Below are 26,748 nucleotides of genomic sequence, written 5' to 3'. Positions count from 1 at the left end.
TTTTGTCCAGTCCTTTTCATCTTTTATGAATAGATTTGTCTCTGTCTGTACAAATAGCTACAACTATCTAAAAAAACTTTATTAATCATAAGATTCTAATGTTTCTGCTATATTAACTTAAACCACATGATGGTTTATCTCTTTTAAAGACCTGAGGCAGACCTTGACCAAGGTCTGCCTCGGGTTTGTGGTAAATATAAAATTTAACACAAAATTTAAGATATAACTTAAATTAATTTTTATTAATTGGTATTATGTTGGCCCTACCCGGTTCTTATAAAAATATTGCCATGCATATGAAACTGTTTTTCTGTCCTTAAGGTTAATACATTTGCAGTTAGGCAGGCTTTGTATATTTCCATGGCTTCTAAGGCCTTAATATGATCTGTCTGAAATGATTGCCATATTAACATGGCATTTTGGGGATCTGCTCACAAGTCAGGCTCAGTGGAGTAAGTGAACAGGGCAGTGGTATACCTTTTGTTCAAAATGTTGTATGATGTTCTTGTACCCTTTTTTGTATTGAGCATTTAGTGGGCCCAATGTATACTAAATCCTTTTGGAAATATGTTGTCCATTTCAGGAACACTTCACACCCCTGGGGCTCTACATTCATCGACCATGTCTTTCCTGTTGCATAATAACTTATATATTGTAAGGCCCTCTTGTATGAAAGCTTGATACCTGTATTGTCAGCAATCTAAATATATAACATTATTAGTCCTGACTGACTGAGTCACTGATTGATTCATCAATGTCCAGAGCAAACCGTTGAACCTAAAGAGGTGAAATTTGGTACACAGTTAGGGTACATCATGAAAACGCACACTAAGAAGGAATTTTTCGAAATCCTTCTTAGTGTGGAAAACCCTAACTTCAGGTGTATCACCATGTACCTGAAGTTAGGGTTTCATACTTGATTTCTGTTGAAAATCCTTCGGTTGGAGATGCTGCACATGGCTTGTTGGTTAGAGTAGGCATGGGATAAATACATATTAGGTCCCTTCTATACCCATGCTTATAGTTATGTCCTCAACATGTTTTAGCTCTATTAATAAAAGTTTCTTCCCAATTAGTATGGTGTGTATAGGCCCATCTTGTTAGTGCACAAAAGGCTGCCACTTTATACAAAAAAGGGTCAGCCTAGTTTGCCAGAATAAAAAATAGTAAGTAGCAAGGTTTGTAGTAAATGCCAGTTTCTATGCAACCCTTGTTGAAATGAATGTTAATATCTAAAAAATGAGGGCTAGTACTACTTATCTGATCTAATTTAAGGGTTAGACCATACAAGTTATTGTTCATGCATTGTACATTGGGTCCACTAAACACTCAAATAGAATAAGGGTGCAAGAACATTGTTATGAACAAAAGTCATACAACTGCTCTGTCCACTTACACCACTGAGCCTGACTTGTGAGCCAATCCCCAAAATGCCATGTTATATTAACATGGCATTTTGGGCATTGGTTATATTAACATGATATATTAACATTCATTTCAACAAGGGTTGCATAGAAACTGGCATTTACTACAAACCTTGCTACTTACTATTTTTTATTCTGGCAAACTAGGCTGACCCTTTTTTGTATAAAGTGGCAGCCTTTTGTGCACTAACAAGATGGGCCTATACACACCATACTAATTGGGAAGAAACTTTTATTAATAGAGCTAAAACATGTTGAGGACATAACTATAAGCATGGGTATAGAAGGGACCTAATATGTATTTATCCCATGCCTACTCTAACCAACAAGCCATGTGCAGCATCTCCAACCGAAGGATTTTCAACAGAAATCAAGTATGAAACCCTAACTTCAGGTACATGGTGATACACCTGAAGTTAGGGTTTTCCACACTAAGAAGGATTTCGAAAAATTCCTTCTTAGTGTGCGTTTTCATGATGTACCCTAACTGTGTACCAAATTTCACCTCTTTAGGTTCAACGGTTTGCTCTGGACATTGATGAATCAATCAGTGACTCAGTCAGTCAGGACTAATAATGTTATATATTTAGATTGCTGACAATACAGGTATCAAGCTTTCATACAAGAGGGCCTTACAATATATAAGTTATTATGCAACAGGAAAGACATGGTCGATGAATGTAGAGCCCCAGGGGTGTGAAGTGTTCCTGAAATGGACAACATATTTCCAAAAAAATTTAGTATACATTGGGCCCACTAAATGCTCAATACAAAAAAGGGTACAAGAACATCATACAACATTTTGAACAAAAGGTATACCACTGCCCTGTTCACTTACTCCACTGAGCCTGACTTGTGAGCAGATCCCCAAAATGCCATGTTAATATGGCAATCATTTCAGACAGATCATATTAAGGCCTTAGAAGCCATGGAAATATACAAAGCCTGCCTAACTGCAAATGTATTAACCTTAAGGACAGAAAAACAGTTTCATATGCATGGCAATATTTTTATAAGAACCGGGTAGGGCCAACATAATACCAATTAATAAAAATTAATTTAAGTTATATCTTAAATTTTGTGTTAAATTTTATATTTACCACAAACCCGAGGCAGACCTTGGTCAAGGTCTGCCTCAGGTCTTTAAAAGAGATAAACCATCATGTGGTTTAAGTTAATATAGCAGAAACATTAGAATCTTATGATTAATAAAGTTTTTTTAGATAGTTGTAGCTATTTGTACAGACAGAGACAAATCTATTCATAAAAGATGAAAAGGACTGGACAAAAAATGTAATCAGCATCAAGAGAAGTAAAGGATATGAATACTTTAGTGGAAGAATTTTTGTTATATTTTTCATTGTGATGGTTTAAAAAAATGCATAATTTATATCAAATCCATCTAATAAACAAAGCAATAATTATAATACATTGCACTAACCTTGTATAGCTTTGCAGTTACTATTTAAAATGTAACATGAATGTTTTTGACCCACTTCTAGGGTCTTCCTCAGGTGTTTTGGTGCAATTCTGATTTTTAACCATTCAGGTCTCCAATGTTTCTATCTTCAAAATTTATTTTTTTAAATTTAAAAATTTTAAAAGACCTGAATGGCTAAAAATTGGAAAGGCACCAGAAAAACTGATAGAACATCTGAGGAAGACGTTAGAAGTGGGTCGAAAATATTTGTGTTACGTTTTAAATAGTAACCACAAAGCTATACAAGGTTAATGCGATGTACTGTATATCAAAAATATTTTCATTTAAGCATTATTTTTATAATTTCTAGACTTTATACATAATTAAAGCTTTTTAGACTTAAATATGCAAATACAGTAGAGTCTCTAATCCAACATATATTAGATAAGCAGGTGTCGTATTACTGGATTTTGTACATATGTGCTGTACAGTAAAAAAAACTGCACTTGATTTACAGGTTAGTTTAGCATATTAATCACAAATGTGACTGTTTTGCTGACTGCACATGTAACAAAAAATCTATAATTTCAAATATCAACACTTATAATAACAAATTTTATAAATTTAAACATAAAGTAATTCAAACCTCAATAAAAAATTTTAAAAAATGTTTTTTTTTTTTTGCATTTGAATTTACAAGAATTTGGATATTTGACAATTAAAATTTGCTGAAACAGCCACTTTTCAACAATTAATCTGTGAACAGGATAAAAATTTTATTTTCAAATATAATAATTTAAACAGATGATCATAAAAATAACTGTATATAATTTACAAAACATAAAAGCAATAATCTCTGTGTAGAAAACTTTATCTGGCCTAGTTAATCAATTTTAAAAAACTTTCTCAGCAACATTTAAAATTTTGGTGGTGCCATCTGTTATATAAACGTTTTTTTAAGAAAATACCATATTTCTAATTATTGATGATATAAAATGGCAAAAAGCTTAATTTTGAGGATAAGGATGAGTTTATAAAAAATTTAAATGCTAATAATGAGTAAAATTGTCATTAAGTTTGACCCTACTTGAGATAAGACACACAATCTCCTTTATCTCCCCCGTCAAACCTTTAACCACCAAAATTTAATAGCACCAATCCCCCAAATACACAAACCTCTGTGCAAAATTTCAGAAATTTTTGCCAAAAAAGCATAGGNTTATGACCGCACGAGTCTCCGTCTTCTCCATTTTTGACAAAGCATGTGCACACTGACTATCTGCTAAGCTGTCGTGGCAAAACTTTTTGACAAATCAAGCGGAAATTAATATCGTATCTTTAGCAAAGATGGCTGAATTATTCCCGCCAAAAATTAAATTGATCGCAGCGCCGCATATAGGCAAGGCCGCGAACTTTCCGAACAGCCCTCGTATTTGCAGATTTTTTAAGAAATGTATATTGGAAAATAGCTTCAGATATTAAAATCTGTCATTATGCAAAACAGTTCATAGTCTCAAAACCAAGGATGTTCTGATTCTGGTTATCAAATAGGCTTATATTTATGCACTATATGTTGTAATAGCTTAATATTTATCTTTATAGACATATATGAATATATGTGTCTGTAAAGATAAATAAATAAATAAAAGATAAGTAATATACTGTAAATAGTATATTATCTTTATTTAGAACAAATAACAAATAAAGTATGATTAGTCATTTCTAATATGCTTATTTTCTTTATTTTGAATATAATCTTATAATTTTTCATGTTTTGATCATATTGCAACACTATAATGCAGTAACATGCTGATAATTTTATTAACAGTTTATTGTGTAGGCATTCAGTATTAGTAGAATTTCTGCGAATAAAAATTATTAACATTATCATCTTTGTAAAACCCACTAAAACTAAAAAAGGTTGAAAACATTAGTAATAAATAAATTTTTGCTCAGCAAACATTAGGTGATATGGTGATTGATGTATTTTAGTCCTTTTGCTGAGAAAGCTGTGGATAACTTTGTAAAACCATTCAGCATTGTTAATGCAAAGTTATTTAAAAGGCCATCATAAATCTTATTAAAATATGTTATGACTGAGTCCTCGATGGACATGATTGAAAGGTCCTCTAGTGCTTATGACAGAAAGAATCCAAGATGGAAGAAAAGAATCAAATGATGATTATTATTAACAATAAGATTTAATACAAAGTACTTTACAAGTTTATAAATAAGTTACCAGTAAATTCATCAGTGATTATAAAGTAGATAATGATTAAAAGGTATAAATGAAAAATGGATTTAAAAATTTGTAAAAAAAGTCATATGAAATACAATTTCTAAATGTACACATATTATTTTATTTGCTTGTAAAACAAAAAGCCTTTTGTGCTACTTCTCATATTTTAATTTGAAATTTGTTACTTAAAATTCAACATTTTATTCTTAAAAGAAATGCCATCAAAAATCAAAAATTGTGAAAGAAATAATTGTTCTGAATGTTCTTTCATGTGAATTATTTTTCTGGGATTGCTTTCCAAATTTTGAGAATACAGATTTATAAATTAAATCTTGAAAGAATTCATTTCTGTGAACTTCCATATAACCTGCTCCCCTATAAAACAATGAAAAAATTGCAACTAGTACTCATACAAAATTCTAATTTTGTCATCCAATGGTATATTTTTTCTTCAACTTCTAGGCCTAGACCTAGTTTTAAACTTGCATAAAATCATTTTATAATGCATGTCTCAATAAAGCAATTTCCTATAACATGGAATGTATCCCCCATATTGTACAGGATTCTACTGTATAGATATAAATTAAACAATTTGGAACTTAACTGCAATAAGAGGAAGAGTCTAAAAAGATCAAAGATGGTTGTGCACATTTCAATTTTAATACAAATATTTTAAGAGCTTTATTCATTTTTATTAGATTAATATCTTTAACAACTTAACATTCCTTTAGAAATAGGTCAAAAGTATAATACATTTTTTTTATGAATTTAATTTTAATTCTGTAGATGTATAAAGTCTGAATGAATGTTTATCTGAAATGTTTGAATAATTGGTTGTATATCTCCTCTAATACTAATTAAATAATTTAATTATAAGTGAAAAATTTTTAGCAAAGTTATTATTTGATAAATTTTGAATAATTTTATGTATTGTTTAAAAAAGAAAAATGCTATTATACTATTTTACTTTAGGTTTTATTCAAAAGTTTTTATATAACTTTAACATAAAAATTAAATTAAGGATGTTAAGATGAGATATATTTAATAGTTGAAATAGACTTAGAAAATTCAGTTGGAAAATTGTAACAGTATGGTCTTGTTTTAGACGTATGTGTGTCAGTTGGCACTGCATAAAATGAAATTCTGTATAAATTTGTTCCACTTCAAGTAGTCCTAGATGATTGTCTAGACACAATTATGCAACCATTTACAATTAACTTAAACAAATTTTTATGTATTTGATGCCAACATGCCATCAAAACTAGAACCACAAGAATGTTATAGTTTTAGTTTGTTTCAATTTTAGTTTTATTTTTATACAACTCACATACTATAGACAGAACTTTTTCTGCTTTTTTGTGTCCACATTAGAACCTTTTATTTTTATTTCATATTGAACATTTTTTAAAGATAAGCTGTAGAAAATTTCTTATATTTAGTATGCCATTACATTTGTTCCACAATGAATTTTTTACTAAAAATAATCTCATAATGATGCATTAATAATCAGAATTAGCCCTATGCATTTAAAGGTTAACTTAAACATTTGCCATCTGTGTATATCAGCTCCTTATAAAACAAGATCTGTACTTTCAATCACTTCTTGGAGAAAAATAAGCCTCCATTTAACACTTTGATTCATTATGATCTTATTCCAATCTGTGATTATTAGATACCGTAGGATTTTGTGTACTTGAGAGAATTTTCAGTTTCTCTGTTTAAAAAGTAACATGATTTTGATAGTAAGCAGTTTATTTCACAATTGATTCAGTCATTTAATAAGATTATTTCATGTGCTACTCATTAATTTTATAAATCTATTTGGAGAAAAAGCATTGAAATGTTGCTAATAAAAAATACATTAAATGTAACTTATAATTTCAATTAATCTCAAACCTTTACCAGAAAAAAAAATTATTTAATATAACATTTTCAGCTACCTAAACAACCATCTTCAGAATATATTATATATAATATGTAATAGGATGCTTAGATTTGAACTTGAATCAATCAGGACATCCCAGTTTTCAATACTGACTAAGCACTGATCTCAGTGTTCATTAAAAGTCGTTCCTTTTTTCAACGTTGAAGTGGTGCTGTTGTCAAAGCTGACTCAACACACTCAGCACTCAACAGATATGTTGACCACTACCTTCCAATGAATTATGGGTAATTGGTGCGACATTTGAATGAAATCCATTTTGCTGAGAATGGAATTGTGGGAACTAAGCACTTTTTACTCAAAGTTGGAACGTCATTGATGACGTCAAATTGTTGGTTGCAACACTCAACACTCATGTTGAAAATTGGAATGTCCTGAATTATGCAACCTAATGAATAGAACAAAGATTGGAATATTGACAAAATTGTTATGGGATATAACAAAATTAATTTAAATTACAAATAAGATAAAATAAATGCACAAAAATTAAAAGGATAAAATATAAAGTAAAATAAAAATATGTATATAGAGTAATATAAAATGAACACATTAATACAAATTAATTATATATAATTGTGTACAGAGATTATGCTAGCCTAAAAATTTTGTGTCAGCGACTCATTAGGTTAGTAAATGTGAGTGAATTTAAGTAATTCACGAATCACTTCGGTCAGTTTTGAAAAACACATTTATTATATACTTTGTACAACATTAAAGTTGAAATATATTGTAGATATTGCAACTGTTAAGAAATACACCACTGTTACATACATATAAATAACTTGACTTGGTTGCCAGATTTTTTTATTGTTCAATGATCAAAAATGTTTTCTTTCACACCCATTTTGCGGTAAATTTTGAAAAAATTTTGTCTAAATTCTCATATTTATGTTAATTTTTGCTATTTTAGCCATTTTTTTTCAGAAAAGTGAAATTTGTCCAAAATTTGCTCACAATTGTTCTGGGAGTAAAAAAAAACTTGTATACACTTAAGCTTGTCATTTTTACTTAGAATTTAGAAATTATGCATCTATATGCCTATCTGGCAGTCCTGATAAGACTCATGCTTTTCAAACCTGCCTATCTGTCAATAAGGCTACAACTTTTCAGAGCCAATCAAATAAACCTTTACTTGTTCAAGTTGCACAGATCTTAACTTTTACCCAATGGAGGTCTGTCTAGCTTTGTTTAGATTTTTGACCACTAAGTCCAGTGTTTGCAAGATCACTTCACCAGTATTTGCATTCTCTGAATTCTTGTATAACAGACATGGTATACGAGAGAGTACAAGATCAAGAATGTCGCAATGTCAAATTTCACTGATTCACAAACTGACTCATTAAGTATTTTAATATTTGAATATTGTTAAATAAATAGAATTACAAATTTATAAAAGTATACACATTAAATGTTTATTAATCATCAGTAAGAAAAGTACAATAACCTTCATAAGCTAATCCATCATATAAAGGTTCTGTAACTTGTATTGTTTGTAAATTTTCCATTACACATATATGATCTTTTGGACATCTACAAACTTTATAAATTTCATATTTATCTACTGTTATATGACCACAAAATTCTTGAGGAAAGCAGGTTTTCTTCTGAAAGACAAAAATTATAAGTAATATCTTATTGATTAAATTTAATCAAATAATAATAATAATATGGTTCCAATTATTATTATTGTTATTGTTTTGTTATTCATTAAGAGTTAGCAAATAAATAGATAGAAACTTTAAATTACATTAAAACAAGAAAATAATTAAGAAACTTACCTCCAAACACTGGTAATGTTGTATTTGAGTTAAAGTATCAAGTTCATTTTTTGTTTCATCAAGATATGATAACTTATAAAAGTGCATTTGTGAACAGTAACAAAAAATACTTGCTGTAAGTGAAACTACTGGTAAATTGCTTTTCTTGTTGTGAACTTTTATAGCAACTTCTGTATTATTGCACTTGTGAAGATCTTTTATTTTGATGCAAAACTAAATGAAATACAAAACCATTTTATTAAAATATTTTCTTTTACATTAATGAATAAGTCAGTGATTCGAATTAACGAGTAAAAACTGATATTAATCGCATAATTGCGTGTAATATAAACTAAATATGTTTTTTATTAAAATATTTTCTTAAAACTTAATGAATAAGTCAGTGATTCGAATTAACGAGTAAAAACTGATATTAATCGCATAATTGCGTGTAATATAAACTATATTTAAATACATAAAACTAGAAAATAAGGGGTATCGTGATGTGTATTATATTAGTCACACATCTCTAGAATAAATTTATGATGATATATTACGTGTTATTGTCCTAAATTTCTGCAATTTATATTCCACGCTGCTACTAATTGTTTATCAAGTCGAATTTTAAGTGCTTATAGAAATTGTTCTAGATAGAGGATAAATATTATACGAATGATATGATCAAAAAGGGAAGAGAAGAATCTATAGAAATTCTTTTGATGAAGTATGTTCTAATCTTTTATTGTGTCAATTAAGTGACGACAGTTTCGTGTTTGTATCCGAAGACATCTGTTAAGAATTAATGCGAATTTCTAGCTTAATTAGATGTGAAACACGAAGAACATAAACAGTATTTTACTCCACTGATAAAGGGAGATGCTGATATCACGTGATATCAAGAAAAATTCTAATTTGTAAACGTCATTTATAAGTTACTACATACTTAATATAATTATTATTTAAATTATAAAATAGTAAATAAACTAACTTTAAAAAATTCTTTAATTTATTTGCATCAAAGTAATGAAACATGTAAAGCAGGAGTACGACTTGTGATAAAACATCAATGAAAATATTCTTACTGCTCCAATGGCTCGTTTGATTATAAAAAATACTTCTTTCAAGAACGGTAATTATATTAAAATAATAATACGACATTGTAAATCATTTTCCTTTCTGTCAGGTTATATATATTTTAATTTATTGTTCTCCTCCACTCACAGATTTTAATAAAACATCCAGAAAAATCGAACAAAGCCACCATTATTCTATTGGTGCTAGTAAAAGCATGTAATGTAATTCAAACGATAATTAAGATGTATTTTCATTAAACAACATAAAACGGCAAACAATAAATTCCGTATTTTTCATGAAGAAAAATTCTGTTTGTGTTTCCCCTTTAAAAGAGTCTTTCCTGCAGACATAAGGAGAAGCCCATCTGTCATCGCTGAATAATCGCCAAAAGCAAATGCTGCCATCTGGAATATTTTAGTAAAGGGGAGGATTTTATGCCTGCTAATCGTATTAATAGAGAAGTATATAGGTGACCATAACACTTCGTATAACCATCTGCGACCGCACAGGACATTGAAAATTACCATCTCTCTTTAATATGGTTAGCAACAACAATTTCTGTAACATCTTTTGCATCTCGCTTTAATAATTACATTCAAGTTATCATAATTAATGTACGCGTAGGAGTGCTAATTAAATATAAATACATAACATTACCATCTCTGTGCCTTTTATTGGAAAATAATTGTCAACATCAGATATCAGCAAAGTTAGTCATTACTTTTAAAATATTTGACTTTCGTAATTAAATTTGACTAAATTTGTTAACTTTATTCGAATGTTTAAATATTTACGACTCATTAAAATACATAAACGTAATATTTTATCGAGTGGAAGAAGTTATTACGGAGAAAAGCGCGACATATAATTATAACGATTCATTTAATTGTTTTAAAAATTTAAAGATGCTCGGACCGAAAAAAAAAGAACAAAAGTCATTTATTTTGTCAATTCTGTGGAGTTAGAAGCGAAATAAGACGGCCAACAGCATTTTGGATCGTCATGGGAGTAGAGAAAAGAATTGAACTTAATCTATCGTCGGTGTCGACAGGAGAATCCTCCTGATTGTCTCTTCTCTTCCTCTTCTAGCCACCCGGGGGAAGTTCCTTCGTTCGGGATTCACATCGTGCATCTACTGTCTCCTTTAAGCCTGCAAAATCCCTGTATCACGTTAGGCTAATCTGGTAATTAGTAAGCTAGAAGCGTTCTGGGTGCAGTTTGTGCGCCTCCGACTTTTTTAGTTTGTTCAAAACATTTTAGAGTCTGATACGAATTAAAATTGTTACTTATAATGTATTTAATTCTTTTTACTTACAAAAATTCCGAATTCGCTTGTATTTTTGGAGGGTTTTTTTTATGTNTTTATATTTACTTTTAGCTTAATATTTTGTTTACTATAAATTAATATGTAAGATGACAAAAAAAAAATACCAGTTTTATTTGAACTAAAAAAATAACAGCCCTCAACTGTTCAAGGATTTCTGAAAACTTATGGTAGATGGGTACCATATTTATTTAACAAACTTTAATAGAAAGTATGCATAAAATGAACAATATTATAATGTAAAAGTTATAGCTTTTAACTGTTTTCTTATTATTGGTATATAGAAAGTAACTTTCATTATAAAGATAGTAGTTACCATTTCAAGTATAGTTTGTTTTTAAAATCAAGCTTTCATAAATAAATGTTTTAAATTCTTTATTAATAACAGATATTAAATGACATATACAAAGCCTATAATAACTGTGCTCAAATAGCAACTGTGGAGAAAATGTGAAAATTTAAAACAGTAGCTATTGCTGTTATTCAAATAAAACCAATATTAAAAATAGAATTGAAAAATGTTTTAATTATCAAAAAATGTCTTTATTTTTATTTTCCTGGTTGTTATAGTAACAGGGAAAGTAGTATAATCAACTAAATTTTGATCCTCTGAGTATTTTGCATTTTCAATGTTTTAAGGGCCCCTGGGTCCAAAAACATTGAAAAAAAAGTACAAAATTCTGTTTGTTGGATAGGTGTATTTGTGTGTGTTTTGGCCTGTAGTTTGCTTTATATCCCAGGACCCTATAGATCAAAACTTTTGAAATTTGGCAGGAATATTTCTATATATGGGGCATTTGTGCTATTATATTTGGAGATTATAAATATGTTATACTTATAAATAGAGGGGATAAGAAATCATATCTTGAGCAGGTTAGACTTAATGAAAATTTTACCTGTTATTGGCATTTACATTTTTTAAAAACTTACCTATACTTCCAAAATCATAACTTGCTTTTTTCTAACTTTTAGTAATTGAAATAGAAAATTATTGGCCTTTTTTCCAGGTTCACTTAATCTCTTGTTTGAATGTGGGGAGTCATTTAAGAGTCCTTGCCATCTGTATCAATTTTATCAAAGTTCATATTGCTAATAATATAAAGTGAATTTAGTGACTATATTATACTAAGTTTTGTTGGATAATTAATTGATTTAATCAAATAAATGTTAAGTAATTTGATAAATTTTCTTCTCTCTTGCCTTCTCTTGATAAGTTTAATAATTATAATTAAATTAATATTTAATAATTAATTTAGAAGGTTTTGGAAGAAAAGAATTGACCATTGGGATTCAAACCTGCCACTCTTGCTTATTGTGTGGTCACATTGCCAGTTAGGTTGCCTGCCCAGACCTTTGTCTGATTTTCACTTCCAGAACTATTAATTTAGATATAACTATACTGGTTACTCACATTGTTGACTGGGGATTCCTTTTATCTGGCTATTGCTTTATGCCGGCTTGATATATAAGAAGTGAATACCATAATGTTGTAAATACCAAAAAATAAACTTTTCAGGAGAGATTAAAAAAAAATAACACTTTTTCTAGTGAATGAATTAATTTTAATTTTACAATAAAATGGTAAAAAACTCACTAGGTTACAAATTCTCTGGAATATCAAAATGATGTAAATATAAGACATAATGTTTTAGGCACCAAATGTTGCACTTAGAATTCAATTCTTCAATAAAATGTATTTACAGAAAAGTGACATTTACAATATTATGGCATTGCACATTTCATATATACAAATATAAACATTGTTTAACCTGACTATATTGGACTATAATCTAGCAATCATTTGACATTAATATTAAAAGATCAGGTTAAACAATGTTTATATCTGTATAATACCAAGCCAGAGAAAGCTATAGTCAGCTGAGTGCCAAGTACAATTCTTGGGTACAAGTCAGCTGAGTACAATTCTTGGGTGCTGAATGTGTTCCTAATTGGTACTGTAAGAACAAATATAGTTATATCTAAATGAATAGTTCTGGAAGTGAAGATGAATGGAGGTCTGGGTAATGTAACTAACTGGTAACATGACTGCACAGTAAGTGGAAATTGCAGTTTTGAGTCCTGCTTCAGGATGATTCTTTTTTCTAGAACCATTTTGTATTAAATATTAATTTGATTTAATCAAATACCTTCCTGGATAATTTAATTGTTAAAAACGTTTTGAATACAATATTTATCATATAAGAACTATAAATTTAGAATATTATGACAATATAATTAGGAATTACAAGATTAACATCTATTATATTTATTTTTTCAAATCAAATTATGCTATTTCAGTTGAAAGGTTATTCTTTGTTTTGTACTAAAAAGATCTATGTACTGCATGCAAAAACAAAATTTTATCAACATTTTTATCATAAGAGTTAGAGATTTAAAAAGTTGTACATCATCTCTGATCTTCTACTTTACTAACTAGTCACATAATGTGTACTTTCAAAATTTTTCCACAGTATACGCTCATCATCATCGGCCATTATTGCCCACTGCTAGACATAGGTCTCTCTAATAATATCTATCTTGTCTTTACTGCATTCAGTTCACCCCTGGGCTCTTCTGAATTTTGTCTTTCCATCTCATTTTTGGTCATCCAGACAACATCCTTTTTCTTGATCTTGAGGTCCATTCTGTTATTGTATTTGTCCATTGATTGTCTGTAATTCTTCTCACATGTCCAGCCAACCAATTTTTTTTCCTGTAATGTATTGTATTATATCTTTAATCTAGTTTTACCATATTTTGAAACCATGTCATTCTTTTTATTTGTTCTATAAGCACAATGTAGTGTAATAATGATCACTTGGCACTATTCACTTCTTTATTTCACTTTTCATTGATATGCGTTTACACATGTTTTGGGCCTCATTTGCCTCTCCAAGTGATCATTATTATGCTACATTGCGCTTATAGAACAAATTTAATCTAGTTTATTTTCTTACTTCAAGTTTCATCCTGTCTCTTATGGTTATCCCTAACATAATTCTCTCCATTTTTCTCAGTACTAACCTCAATCTATTCTCTTGCATCTTATCATAGCTCATGTCTCAGAACTGTGTCACAACAGGCAGAATACAGCTGTAAAGATTATCTGCTTCAGACACATTGGTACACTAAATAACAAAACAGTTTACACCAGTGGTGTGCAGTGATATTTGATGTTAGGGAAGCTTTGTCTGTCCTGGATAGAATCATTGGAAGCGTTATACAATATTTTAGTGTGTAGCATCCATGTGCTAAACCATGTGTGTTTGGTGCTCTGTAAAGCACATGTGCGAATGCATATAATCTGTCTGCTTTACACAATTCAAATATTTTGGCTGTGGAAGCTATCCAGTATTCAACAATACAGCATTTCCATTGGGAATATGCATATACAATAGCAATATTATCTTTTTTTTTTTTTTCACGTGTAGTATAGAAATTTGTAGTAAGATACATAATGTGGTTATAATAAAAATATTAATTTTACTTAATTCAAAGTACATTCAAATATGAAAATAATTGCACAATATGTATTTACATTTTAGAAAATAAAGGAAGCAGTACTTCCACAGCTTCTGTGGATGGCATGCCACTGGTTTACACATACAGATAAAATTGTCTGACAACTGCAAAAATTGGCATACAGCTATATCTCATAAAAGTATGCAAATAATTACAGTTGTGATCTAATTGCAAGCCAAGTGATGCCATGCCACTAGTGTGCCTCTGAATCAGTACAGTAGTATTCTATAAAAAGGCTCACTGTCTTCATAATTTTTAATATACCTGTTGTTTTGTTATTCAAATACAGGGCATACTGTACAATGAGTCAATGACAATACAAACAGTTAATAGAGTTTGAGAAAGGTTGCATTGTTGTGCTGAAGGAAGTATTTTAATATAGGTTAGTATGCTATTCATGCCAAGTAACATTAAATAGTAGTTAAAACTCACTGTGAGTTTTAACTACTATTTAGGAAGTATTTTGCCAAACTGCTCACTGTCTGAGCCATTCTCAGCTGTTGAGGAGGTATTGAGGCAGTCAATACATGAAGGCACACATATACAGCAGGCTGACTCTGGATGCTCAGACACACACCAGAAAAGATAATGATCTCATTGTGAAACAAGCACAAACAGCTACAACAGTGTCTTTGTCCACCAACCAAGGACAAGTAGAAGCTTCACTATAGAATTTTGTCTCTTCCCATACCATTGGAAGATGACTAGCAGAGTTAAGTTTGTATGAATGGCAACTACTATATATTCTGCCATTAGCATTCCAAAATTGGTAACTTTGTTTGCAGTTTGCTGGGACAGAGAAATGAACTACTATAAACTGACAGTATGGTTTGTAGCCACAAATCCTGTTTGAGAACAAATGATCACAGTATTAGTGTGTGGGGATTACTAGTGAGCACTTTTATACTAGTGAGCACTATTGCTTCTATTGCTGATCTGAAGAACCAATGACTCTCATTCACCTCTATTTAGTGTATCAGGGACAGTTGTACATTCAAGGAATTGATGGCCCAGTGGTACATTCAGGAAATCTTGTAACCTCAATTGTGTTCTTTTATGGCATGGCTATAAACAGACATTTTGCAGCAAGATAATATTCAGCTGTATACAGTTGTGGTTTCTCAGGAATGTCTTTCATGTTGCCACACTTGCTTGGCTTGCCTGGTCTCCAGATTCATTGTTCTTGTGCATTTGTGGGATTAGATGAGAAATCAGCTTCAGCCATTTACAAATGTGAAGGATTTACAGTGGCAATTCCAACATCTGTGGGAAAAATTGTTGCAGGATAGCATATAACTTAGTGCCTATATGACTACATGTCCAATCATATTGCCACATGATATCCAGATAAGAGGAGGTTCTACAGAATACTAAAGATTTCTTTAAATTGTACTTGGTAGCTAAACTAAGGGAGGCAAAGGTAGGCACATGCCCCAGATATCAAAATGAGCCTGTAGAATTTTTTGTAACTAACATTGAATCGGGCACCAGGTATGAAGTTTGTCTTGAGTGCCAAAACTGTACAGTACACCTTGATTGTACAGTGGTTCCATTGGAAATCATTTCTTTGTTATAATATTGTCATTGCTTATTACCATTGTCATTATGTTTGGACTAATCAAATGACGGTTACACACCTTTTTGGTATGTAACTTTTTTGTCAATGATTGTGTTTATATTATATAAANACATTGAATCGGGCACCAGGTATGAAGTTTGTCTTGAGTGCCAAAACTGTACAGTACACCTTGATTGTACAGTGGTTCCATTGGAAATCATTTCTTTGTTATAATATTGTCATTGCTTATTACCATTGTCATTATGTTTGGACTAATCAAATGACGGTTACACACCTTTTTGGTATGTAACTTTTTTGTCAATGATTGTGTTTATATTATATAAATTATCTGAACTTTGAAAAATGTTTAAATTAAAATATTTTTCAGTTTTTGCTATTTATTGTTATTGACTTGCATCAGTAAAAATAATAATATACAATAATATGCTAATGATATTATAGTCATCATCAATTTAAATATATAAACTTTTTGAAAATATTATGAAAGCAAACAGCAACTGACTAAAAAATGAAATTTTTGTTTGTTGTGAAGTAGGTAAACTTATTTCCATGTTTTGTGTTTTCTGCTTTACATTATGATGCTACATTTAACAAAACTTTTTATAAAATAGATAATGAGAAATAACTTTGTTTAGAAGAAAATTTGATTATAAAGATTATTTAAAAGTTAAAAATTAGAACATAATAATTATTATATTGAACTCATTTTTGTCTTTATTACTTAAATCTAAAATATTGTGTGAATACTTTATCCAATAATTTAAAGTGTGTATTCTTCAAAGATTTGAAAAAAAAAAATGTTTTAATAAAGTTCAGTTAACATATTTTTATTAGTAATGAAGAATTTCTAGCCTGAAAGTTAATCCAGCATTACCATTTAATACAGCTCTCCCTTAATAGTCCAACAGGTATGGAACCAAAGGGGTGTTGGATTACCAAAAGTGTCCAGATTACCGAAAATAACTACATATTTTGCATTGTTTTGCTAGCAGTAGCTTACAATATTCCCTACTCCAACTGTTTGAATAGAACTGCTCACAGAAAACACACGAAATGTGTGTCATCGTGTAAAAATTGGATGGGGAGATTCACGTCGCAACATGCTTCTGTGCAAGCAGACACGTAACGGGGACGGGTACCTTGACGGGAGGTGCGTCGGACTACTGAGCATGTCGGATTAAAAAAGTCGGACTATCAAGGGAGAGCTGTAGTGTAATTTGAGCTTGATTGTCTATATGTAATCAAGAACTTTTTGAATGAGTTAACAACATTAATAGGCAGTTATCAAACACTTAAGATTTGAAAAACAAAACTTGAAGATTTTGTTATTTAAGTTTTTATTTGTAGCTAAGTAATAATTAATTTGTAAGAAAATTTAATAATTTGAGTTTTTAATTATTTTGATGAAGTATCTCCATAAATCTTAATCATGTAGTAACTATATCAAAAAATACTTCTTAAAATTATATATTTGTATTAAATCAAAGACTAATTATTAGAATAAAAATGCTTATTTGCTATCTACTTAAAGTAAAATTAATCTGTAAACAAATAAAATTTTAAGTATGAACCTAAAGAGATTCTTATCCTGAGATATGTTTAAAAATTTGTATAATTTATACAGTATATGTAAATGTTTGTAAATTGTAATGTAATATCTATAGTTCATATTGAAAACTTCTGCATGATTTATTTTTAAAATAACAAAATTTTAGATATCAATATGGATAACTATAGAATAATCTGTAATAATTGTCTTTTTCTTACTATCCTAATTTTATTCAGACAAATTTCGTAAAATTTCATTATTTAGAAAGTTGTTTCTACACCATGTAAATTTAGAGATAATTAGCAATATTATGGTTAATTTTTTAGCTATAAATAATTTTCGATCTATTTTAAATATTTCTTTATCCATTATGACTTTTTTGTACTTTAAATTAAGCCATAATTATAAAGTAAAATATGGCTTCATTTCAAGTATAAAAAAATCATATAATTATAAAGTAATATATATGTCATCTGGATATTCAAGGCATTTAAAGCAGCCTGACCACTCTAGGGATCCAGGATCAAAATTCATGTGAACAACTTTCCAGGAATTTTTTTGTGAATTGTCTGTCGCAGATATGTTGGACTCTGTCTCTCACTACCCAACTGTTCCATTGTGGGTCTGGTGAAACCAGTGGTGCACTCAGGATTTACTCTTGGAGGAGCCGAGTTGAACAGATAAAAAGTTTTTAATGCAAATTCAATACAATTTACTTTTGTGACTACTAATTCATAAGTAGTGTAGAAATAGAAGACCCCACAGAATATATATTAAAAAAATGAATTTTAATCAAGAAAAGATTTTTGGAAAATTTTCTACTGTGTTTTTTCCTTTTTATTGGAGGGGCTAAGGGATCCTTGGCCCCCTGGGTGTGCCACTGGATCAAAAACCCATGATGAGTATGGAAAAAAGTTTCTTCTTAGTGACTACAGGATGAGAAGAGTGGTAATAAAAAAAATGATAATAATAAATGTAATATTATTTCCCTTCTTTACCTTTAGTTTATCCCATCTCCTGTATAGAGTTACTATTTCTTATTACACTCTTTCTTTCATTCACCCCTTGTCAGTTAATTGTTTTTCCTTCAAATCAGCAAATCGAAATGAATGCACCCTAATTATTCAAATTTCAAATATTGATTTATTTTATTTTTTATTATTTTTATTGGTGGTTTATTGATACTTTGCTATAATGGGAGTGGCAATCATTGCCTAAGTGGCATAGTCAGTTGTAAATAAATAAATTTCAATAACAAATACAAATTCTTTCAACTTCAAAAACTTTTAATTTCTTGCTGATTAACTTACATTTTTATATCTAGATAATTAATGGTACAGGAAATCTTTGTTATTTTGAAATTCAGGGGATAAAATATTTACACCTTTGAATTACCCAAGATTTACATATTTATATACTGTACAATATGCCAATGCCATGTAGCTGAAAGTAATTTATTAAGCAAATGGAATACAGCTACTTATACAGGATGCTATTTTCATTAATTAATAATTAATAGTAATAATATAAACTGCAGGTAAACAGCATGTGTCCAGTGAGAACCTAACAGGTCACCAGATAGGTTTTATAAAATTCCAAATTATTTACCAAATTATTTTTAAAATGGCCAAAAAAGTACTAAGTTGCCCAAAAGTAGTAGCCTAGAGTCCTACAAATATTTCAATGCTGCTTATTGTTGGTGTATGTTCTCATATAGTATTGAGGCATTCAATTTAAATGAGTGAGTTAACATAGCCACATCACAGTTTGGACAGAATTTTTACTTTAAATTAGGAAGTAGCTGTATTTTGAACTAACTGAATTCCTTAACATATAAATCTCTACATCTATGGTTGGAACAAAAGTACAGTTGTGAATTAATAGGATTTTGTAACTGTACTTTTGTCCCAGTCACAGAACTAAAAAGGTTTCAAACTATCTGAGTTTGAATTAACAAGGATTTCCTGTATAAATTAAAAATGTTATTTAGAATAAATAAGTTCACATTCTTCATTAAAACTGTGATTTTGATATTAAAAAAAAAATTAATATATTAAGCTAACATACCTTCAGTTGTGCTCTGTTATTAAAGTGCATTGTATATTGATCATCATCCCAATTAGAAGGACATTCCGAAAGATCTAAACATTTGCAGAGTTTTACTACCATTGTTGACAACCAAAATCTATTATAGACAATGTTACATGCAGTAGTTTGTTTTTCACATAATGGTAAATTTTTCTCTGAAGTCACCTGCACAAATTTGAAATTAATAATGAATTAAAAGTAATTATTAGAAAAATTAAATTATAAATAATAATATGAAACTATGAACACTAAGTTTTGGCTCTACGAAGGACTTATGAAACACTATTGACATTATGGAGTTATCACACAGACATAGGTGGATGCAGGTTTATGATGATGACAGTATGTATTTCAGACAGGTTATCTGTCCCTCTTCAGCTGTATTTGTTACAATTTGGTGGGTTTACAGGCATCTATAATATAAAAATACAAGTGGTTTTTCATTACAAACATTTGGGTTTGTGATTGTAATGAAAAACAGCTTGTATTATTGTAGATGCCGAATTATAACATCATCATAACAAACCTGTGTCTACCTACTTCTGTGTGATTGCTCTGACATCAATAGTGACAAGTCTTTCATAGAGACAAAACTTAGTGCTTGTAGTTTTATATTGTATATTGTAAGACAAAAGACAATTCACCATAAATAATGATCGTATGCTTATATTTTTAATTTTGTTAATTTTAATTTTTATAAAACAGTTTTAAATAAGATTTAAAATTTTCTTCAGTGAAGCATTTTGTTAATATTTTTTATACAATATCTTATATACGTGTGCACATGTGTCAGTGAAATATATTTTTGTTTTCTTTATCATGGTCAAAAAAATATATTTTTACTTTTGAAATTAAAAAAAATATATCTTCAAATAAAAATGACTTAGGCCACTTTCCATAATCACAGCCACATAATATTGAATTTAAATTAAATATTTTTTTGAAAAATTATATAAAAATAACAATTATAATAACAGATTTAATTATTAATGAATTATCCAGAATATTTTACTATTAAAATACTTACTCCATTATTATAAATAATATATGGTTCTTGATTATAAGCTGAAATTTTTAATTCAGGAAATGACAAGATACATGCTATGACAGTGACAATTATTTTTGCCATTTTAGTTGAATGTTGGTTGGAAAGATACTTCGAATTATCTGCGCAGCAGTGATGCTATTTTTATACTTTTGTAGTAGTGTTGCTATATTTAATGACTCTGTTTGTTTGTTTGTTTGTTTTTTTTTTTTTGTTAAGATGTTTAAGTCATATTATTAAAATATGTTTATAATATTTAAATGGCAAATATTAATTTCTTAATTTTTAAACAGGTGATGGAAGCTACCAAATCCATGATACGTTGCCACTTATGGGAGAAATTACAGACCACACTAGAAAACGAATCCCGTTCTCTACCTAAACAGTGGATGTCTGCTTCCTGTCAACAGGCTATTAAACAAGCTATTGAAAGTGGTATTTTAATAGAATGAAATGAAATCTCAATTAGAAAATACTCATTTGTCTTCCTTAAACTTTTAAAACATGGATTTGAATGCTATTCTCTAAGTTTGAAAAATTCTTATGAATAGCCATGGCTCATTGTTTGTTGTGCCTTCAGAAGAATGTTACCTGCTTGAAAGGAAATTGTTCATGTATGTTCCTATATGGCATTTGTATATAAATATACATATATATATTATACATCTTTTATATCAGGATTCTTGGTTAAACAATGTAAGTCCTTGTGTTTTAAAGTGTGAATGTTCAGACTATCAAGTGCACTTTCTGACATAAATTTTCTGCCAGCATTTTATAAAATCATTCATGTTGTTACATCTCCATATTTCATATGTTATATTCTTAACATTTGTATTACAATTAATTTGAAATAGATTATTGTCTTCATATATTTGTCTTCTGATTATAAATTTGACAATAGAATATATTTCATACTTTTATTTTATTTATATTTGTGTAAATTGTATTTAATTGTTGAACTATAAATTTCATCTTGTTATAGAAACATATCATATATATATATTGCAAAAGTATTAGTTTTACACTGTTTTAATGAGCATAATAAACTTGTTCTGAAGAAATTTTATTGCAACATTAATAGAAATTTGAATGTCTTCATATCAACAAAATTTTATAAATTGAAAATAATTTTTCAGTAAGAAATATGAATTTTCAGCTATAAATAATTTTACTTTATCAAAATTAAGCTTTATTTTTATATCTTTTAGCAACAAAATAAACATTCGTTAGGTGTTAAAAATATTTTAATTTTTGACAGCTGCTTGCCTGAATATTAGATAATATTAACCATAGTATACTGTACTAGTGTATCGATTATGGAAAAACCTACTAAAAAGCATGAAGATAATTAACATAATATTCTGCATGATGGCCTATAAATATTATTTTTACAAAATATAGTTGTTATTTAATAATATTTATTTAAACTATTAATTTACATAACATAGTACTGTACTAAGAAATATCAATATTAGTGTGATTCATTGTGTTTTTCAACTTATAAATCTAATATTTTGACAAAAACAATAATTTCATTTTTCAATTCTTATGTTGTTTTCAAATGTTTTAAAACGTTTTTATTGTGATATGACTATTAAAAGAGTATTTGATATTCATATAAACAATGATTAAACAAAAATATTTTCATAATATCTCAACAAGTGTAATTAATATACCCAGTGTAATTTTTCTATGCTGGTTTTTTGTCTATGTTATGAAGTGTAATATGACTTTTAAAAATATCTTTATATAAATTCATGGAGTTTTAATAAACTTGTTATTGGCATAAATGTAATATTTTGAATAATTTTCATCATAATTTAAATTTTAAATATAATTAATATTCATTCATTTTAAACTTCTATTTTATTTTAAGTGTGATATGTTTAAGTGAGAATTAATTTTGATATTTAAGTAATTATAATATTATCATCATCCCAATTAGAAGGACATTCCGAAAGATCTAAACATTTGCAGAGTTTTACTACCATTGTTGACAACCAAAATCTATTATAGACAATGTTNTAAAATTTGTATAGTTTTTGTAAATTAGTTGTATAATTATACAAGAAACTATGAACAAATTTCAATGTACTGTATAATGTTACTATGTAACATATTATATAGTATATTATAACTAAATTTTATAGCATTTTCCATCAATTAATCATGTAAAACTTGTAATCATTTGGATCCTTTTTGCATGATAATTTTATGACTATTGTTTTTCCTTTTTCATAATTTAAGGATAACAAATTTTTTGATCCTGTGGATCTATAGGATTGTTTGGTTTGCCTTAAAAACATTAATTAAGACTTATTTTGTATAGAATTATTAAGGAATGGTCAAAGTAAAAAATGGACGTATTTAAACTAATCTACATTCAGTGTGATTTGAATAATTCTTATAATTTTTCTTCAAGCTGAAAATTGAGAATAAAGTAGAAATTCAACAGTTTGAAATATTTTGATAATCTGATATGTTACTTTTAATTTTGTTATAATTATTTAAGTTTTCTGATTTTAAAAAAGGTAATAAAATCATCTTGTATATTAATATAGTTTATGTAAAATAGGAATTTGGTATGATCTGTAACAATTTCCAATATTATAATTTTTATAGCAATATCTAAATTTATTGGTTTTGATAGATATAGGAATCATCTCTCATATTTAATTCATTAAATATTAATATAATTGAATCATTTATAATTTATGTATGCCGACTTGTCAGATCGTATGTGATTTGATATAATTGGGGTTTCAATTCATTAGCATATGTACAGTACTATACATTGACTTGTTTAATTCGGTTTTAGATCTTGTTACTGTTGCTGCTTATGATTTGTTTAGAATGTTGTTTGTTTAAATCAATCTCATAAAACTCTAATTTGGCTATCCAATTGCCATAAATTCATTATAAAATATCATTTATATTCACTTGAAACATTTAAATAAGATTCAACTTACAGATTATGTCAATGCAAGTAAAGAAAATGAGGCAATGGAAAGCTTTTGGTTCCTTGTGAGAACTAAATTTTTTGTTACAAAGTCTTAAATCAGGTTAGTTGGATTCATATTGATTTTTGAGTGCTTAAATTGATAACATTTAAGAAATTATATTCTCTCAATTTATTCAGTTAGTGTAAAAGTATGTATAAGCAACCTCATACAATTAAACTGAATGCAATTTTAAGTAATTAAAACTCTTTGTTAATTTTCAGTTGAAATGAATAAACAAATTTGATATGAACATATTGAATAATTGATTTAAATCTTTAAATATATTAATTATAACTGTATAATTTTGATTAATTTTTGTTATTAAAATAAATTTTTATGCTGATATTAAAAGTATCATATATACAGATATAAATTTTGATTTTAGGGAGAGGAATGTATTATTAAAGTAGTATAAATTATCGTAACTTATATCGCAAATATGTATCTGTTTCACTATTAGTAAAAAAAGTTTGTCACCATTCGTATGTACAGGTGAAATATATAAAATTTCTGTTTAGATATTATCATTATACAGTGGGTGATCGGTTAACGAACATAATCCGATTATCGATTTACCATAGGTTTTTATGGGAATTTGATTAATTCGTTCTGGAGACCCCCCAAAAAATAAAAAATATATACTTTCTTACTACGTTTATTTACATGTAATAATAAAATACATATATACACAGTCTTGCATTTTTATTAGTCGTGTTTTTTTCCGTTTGTGGGGGTTAAAGAATCTGTCGAACGTCGATTGCTTTTCTCTCCTTCAAGATTTTTCAGAAGTAATTACAGAAGAGTATCGATTATCCGAAAGAATTCCAGTCGGCAAATTTAAATTTTCGCCAGTGCTGTGGCGCTGCAATCTTTGGCTATGTCTTGGGCTACTCAAATATTTTACGTTTTTGATACTAAATTAACTTCTGAAGTATATTTTTTTATTGTTTTTATATTTTTCAATATATTTATTTTGTTTGTGCAAAATAAAAAAATAATTTTTAACGATACAATAGTCTTCGTTAGGCTTAACATCGACGAAAATTCAACGAGAAGCGACAAGCAACGGAGAAAAATTTCAACATGCGATAGGTTAATATATTTGTTCGTACGTAATCTGTTATCCGAAATATCGATTTTCCGAACAACCCTAATCCCCAATTGATTCGGATAAACGACGCTCTACTGTAATAGCATTGTAATTGTAGAGATACCTAAGATTATTAACCTCAACCTGGTTTAGATGCCATTCTAAGACCGTCGTTCTAACATCAACCCACTTCAAAAAAATGTTTAATAGCAGATATCGACATTAATTCTCTTTGATAATACAGTAAATTTCTTAGATAAGATTGAACTGCGGCCTACTGTAGACCTGTTCACGCCATACTGCCCAGTAACATTAGGCATCTTTTGCCCGCTCTCTGCCTTTGCTATTATACTCTCACTTTTCGAAAATAATAACCGACCCAAAACTTAACGAATGCCCGCTCGATAGTCTCGCGAATACTATAAAAAAAAATTTCTGTCAGAAACATGAAAGGCTGAAATTACAAGGGATAGTTTCAAAGTTCAGAATACTATCCAATCAGTGTATACCGGGTTAAGAGTCGATGTCGACGTCTCCCAGGCTCCAAAAAATTTCGAATTGTTGTCTGAAGGCAAGGGATGAACCATTCGGTATTCATTATTTTACGTCGCTTCTTCTTGTGTTTGTTCTGTGAGGTGTTCGTTGTCCGAACATAAAAATCTTTCGCGAAAGGTTTCGTTAATTAACCGATCATCCACTGTACAATGAACGGTGAAAGAATAAACGAAATGCATCAAAATTGCTAAAAAAAAAAAACTCTGACTTTAAAACTATTTTTATATTGGACGGCAATTTTTAATCGTACTTTTGATTTTTTCAAATTTAAAATATATGCTCTCCATCTCAAATTAGTACTGTAGTATCTTGCCTCTGTACATCATACTTTTCCGTAAGCAATGGAGTCGTGCCGGTCCACAGCTTTCGGAAAAATTTTTGAATTTAAATAATGGAACTTCCGGTTTACACTGGCAATCCCGTTATTTAAATTTTTTTAAAGTTCGTATATAGTTAATAGTCTTCTGCCCCTAAGGTTCCCATATCTGGTCTCGTCTTTCATCTATCTAACTCCGTTCTCGAGATTAAGGAAAGACAATATCGAGACGAAAGACGGACGGACGACAGTGAGCATTTATAGGTCTACAATTTTTTCAAATTGCAGCCCAAAAATTACAAAATCACAAAAGAAATTTGGAGAATAATGATAGTAATCGCATAAGGTTTACAGTCGGTATCTTCATTAAATAATGAAAACTACTACGTTAGCAATAAACCAGACTCTATTGCTAACGGTACAGGTGCAAGACACTACTAATTTGAGATGAAAAGAATATATTTTAAATTAAATGATTTAAAAATATGATTAAAAATTTCAACCCAGTATTGTGACGAGGTTTATAAATCAACAAGACTTATTTATTGTGACGATGTCACAAGAAATAAGTCTTGTTGATTTATAAACATTTCTATTTCTTGTTTCCAGAAGGCGACGACAGTTCAATCAGTTTCCACAAAGAAATGATACAAAAGCTTTTGAATATGAAATTTGAAAATAAAATAAATTCTAGAGAGGGGCAAAAAAATGATAGCAGCACCCGGTATTCCCAGGTCGTCTCCGTCCCAAGTACTGACCGGGCCCTACGCTGCTTGTTTTTTTTTTTTTTTTTTTTTTTTAATAAACGTCCCTTCTTTCCTC

At 29.1% G+C, this 26,748-nt stretch overlaps 2 protein-coding genes across 3 annotated transcripts in view; one reads left to right on the top strand and one right to left on the bottom strand.

Moving 5' to 3' along the window:
- Nucleotides 1-22,752, top strand: part of LOC111621355 — a 56,362-nt gene extending 33,610 nt beyond the window's left edge. For both annotated transcript variants that reach the window (XM_023363459.1, XM_023363458.1), the window contains exon 7: nt 21,257-22,752. In XM_023363459.1, coding sequence (XP_023219227.1) covers nt 21,257-21,415 — 159 coding nt within the window. In that variant the 3' untranslated portion in view covers nt 21,416-22,752. The remainder of the gene's footprint in view (nt 1-21,256) is intronic.
- On the bottom strand, nt 6,770-21,081 carry LOC111621357. Its single transcript, XM_023363463.1, has 4 exons — nt 20,946-21,081; nt 19,898-20,083; nt 8,804-9,016; nt 6,770-8,629 (listed from the first exon to the last, which is right to left on the bottom strand). Exons 1-4 carry the CDS (start codon nt 21,045-21,047, stop codon nt 8,441-8,443), a joined length of 690 nt encoding a protein of 229 aa, XP_023219231.1. The 5' UTR covers nt 21,048-21,081; the 3' UTR covers nt 6,770-8,440.
- Nucleotides 22,753-26,748: the final 3,996 nt, after the last annotated feature.

The sequence above is a fragment of the Centruroides sculpturatus genome, unplaced genomic scaffold (assembly GCF_000671375.1).
Source record: "Centruroides sculpturatus isolate CEXI.00-Female unplaced genomic scaffold, Cexi_2.0 scaffold275, whole genome shotgun sequence".
NCBI classification, from domain to species: Eukaryota; Metazoa; Arthropoda; class Arachnida; order Scorpiones; family Buthidae; genus Centruroides; species Centruroides sculpturatus.
Note: the sequence above shows the minus strand (reverse complement) of the source record. Positions and strands in the feature narration are given on the sequence as shown.

Excerpts from the sequence above, each read along its gene's own strand:
- LOC111621357 (XM_023363463.1), bottom strand. The coding sequence starts at position 21,047 with ATGGCAAAAATAATTGTCACTGTCATAGCATGTATCTTGTCATTTCCT. Across the intron at positions 20,084-20,945 it reads ATATTATTTATAATAATGGA|GTGACTTCAGAGAAAAATTT; the intron begins GTAAGTATTTTA and ends AAATTTGTGCAG. Across the intron at positions 9,017-19,897 it reads ATAACAGAGCACAACTGAAG|TTTTGCATCAAAATAAAAGA; the intron begins GTATGTTAGCTT and ends TATTTCATTTAG.